The sequence below is a fragment of the Diabrotica virgifera genome, chromosome 3 (genome assembly GCF_917563875.1).
Source record: "Diabrotica virgifera virgifera chromosome 3, PGI_DIABVI_V3a".
Lineage (NCBI taxonomy): Eukaryota > Metazoa > Arthropoda > Insecta > Coleoptera > Chrysomelidae > Diabrotica > Diabrotica virgifera.
This window is the reverse complement of record NC_065445.1, coordinates 184,351,766-184,353,340: the sequence shown is the minus strand read 5'-3', so window position 1 is coordinate 184,353,340 and position 1,575 is coordinate 184,351,766. Positions and strand designations below refer to the sequence as shown.

The 1,575-nt window shown below is 30.9% G+C and overlaps 1 protein-coding gene across 1 annotated transcript; it reads left to right on the top strand.

The window, feature by feature from the left end:
* Positions 1–591: 591 nt before the first annotated feature.
* On the top strand, positions 592–1,059 carry LOC126882653 (uncharacterized). Its single transcript, XM_050647627.1, has one exon. It carries the CDS (start codon positions 592–594, stop codon positions 1,057–1,059), a length of 468 nt encoding a protein of 155 aa, XP_050503584.1.
* Positions 1,060–1,575: the final 516 nt, after the last annotated feature.

Here is a 1,575-nt window from a genome sequence, read left to right as displayed (position 1 = left end):
ACAAAATATAAGGCACGACTTATAATTAAAGGTTTTGCTGATAGAAATCGATACGATTTGACAGAAACCTTTGCACCTGTTGCAAGGCTATCAGATGTTAGGTTTCTTTTATCTGTTGCAAATAAATATAGTCTAGACATTCATCAAATGGATGTGAAAACAGCCTTTCTGAATGAAAAATTAGAAAGACCTATATTTATGTAGATTCCTGAGGGATATAAAGGTAAAGAAATATTAGAAAAGAAATATGTTTGCAAATTGTCTGGTGCTTTATATGGATTGAAAGTAAGCCCAAGAAGATGGTATGAAAGATTTAGAGTATATAATAAAAATGAATTTTGAAATTTATAACTTTCAGCCTTGTATTTTTGTATGGAGAAAACTGACTAAATTTGTAATTCTACTTCTTTATGTGGACGATATACTAATGGTTGGTAATTGTCCCAATAAAATAAATAAAATAAAAGCTAATTTGTCTAGAGAATTTGAAATGGTTTATTTAGGTTGTCCTGAAAAGTTTTAGGAATCGAAATTAAGAGAGATAGAAAGAATAAAATTATTTTCTTAAGTCAGAAGGAATTTACATTAAAAATGCTCAAACGTTTTGATATGATTGAATGTAAGCCAGTGAAAACTCCAATGGTTGCCATGAAAAATTTGGATTGTGAAAATATGATTGAAAATTGTAAAGAGTATCCTTATAGGCAAGCAATAGGCAGTTTGTTATATTTGGCTAATGGTTCAAGACCTGATATCACTTATGCAGTAAACATATTGAGTAGAAAACAAACAAATTTTGATAACAGTGACTGGATTAAAGTCAAAAGAGTGTTTCGATATCTAAAAGGAACTTTCAATTTGGGACTGCAGTATAAAAGTGAAAAAGATGGTCTAGAGTGTTTTGTTGATGCTTCCTTGGGAATGAATGATGAAGCATGGAAATCAACGAGTGGTCTTGTAATCATGTTGTTTGGAGATATTATAAGTTGGAGATCAAAGAAACAAAGCCACGTTGCTGAAAAGAACTCATTTGTTTTAAAGAAATGTGTAATAAATTGATTAAATTGGATATAATGCCTATCATGTATGAAGACAACAATGCAGCCATTAAATTAGCAACATCTGATGAATCTAAAGCGTTAAAACACATAGTTAAGTTGTGTTATCATTATGTTAGGCTTGAGGTAGCAAACAAAAATTTAGTTATTAAATGGGTGAGCACGAAAGATCAGATTGTTGATATACTGGCAAAAGCACTTGGCTATGAAATATTTGTAAAATTGAAAAATTTGCTTCTGACAAAAGGCGATGAGGTTTAATAATACTTGTTTTCTTTTACAGGAGAACTGTTTGAATAATAAATTGAAGCAGAAAAATTACAGTTGTTAAAATATGAAGAAAGTTATGAGATTTTGATTTAAGTTGTTTTTTAGTGCAGTCACTGCAGTTTTTCACCTCCGATTTCGTTGAACCTCCATCGATTTTCATGAAAATTGATGAGTAATTAGAGGATACCTTAAGGAACAAAGGTGACATAATGCCAACTTGTACTTTTACCCTGGGGGTGGATGCCAT

What these genes read in the sequence shown, in the direction of transcription:
- LOC126882653 (XM_050647627.1), top strand. Translation starts at nt 592, where the DNA reads ATGCTCAAACGTTTTGATATGATTGAATGTAAGCCAGTGAAAACTCCA.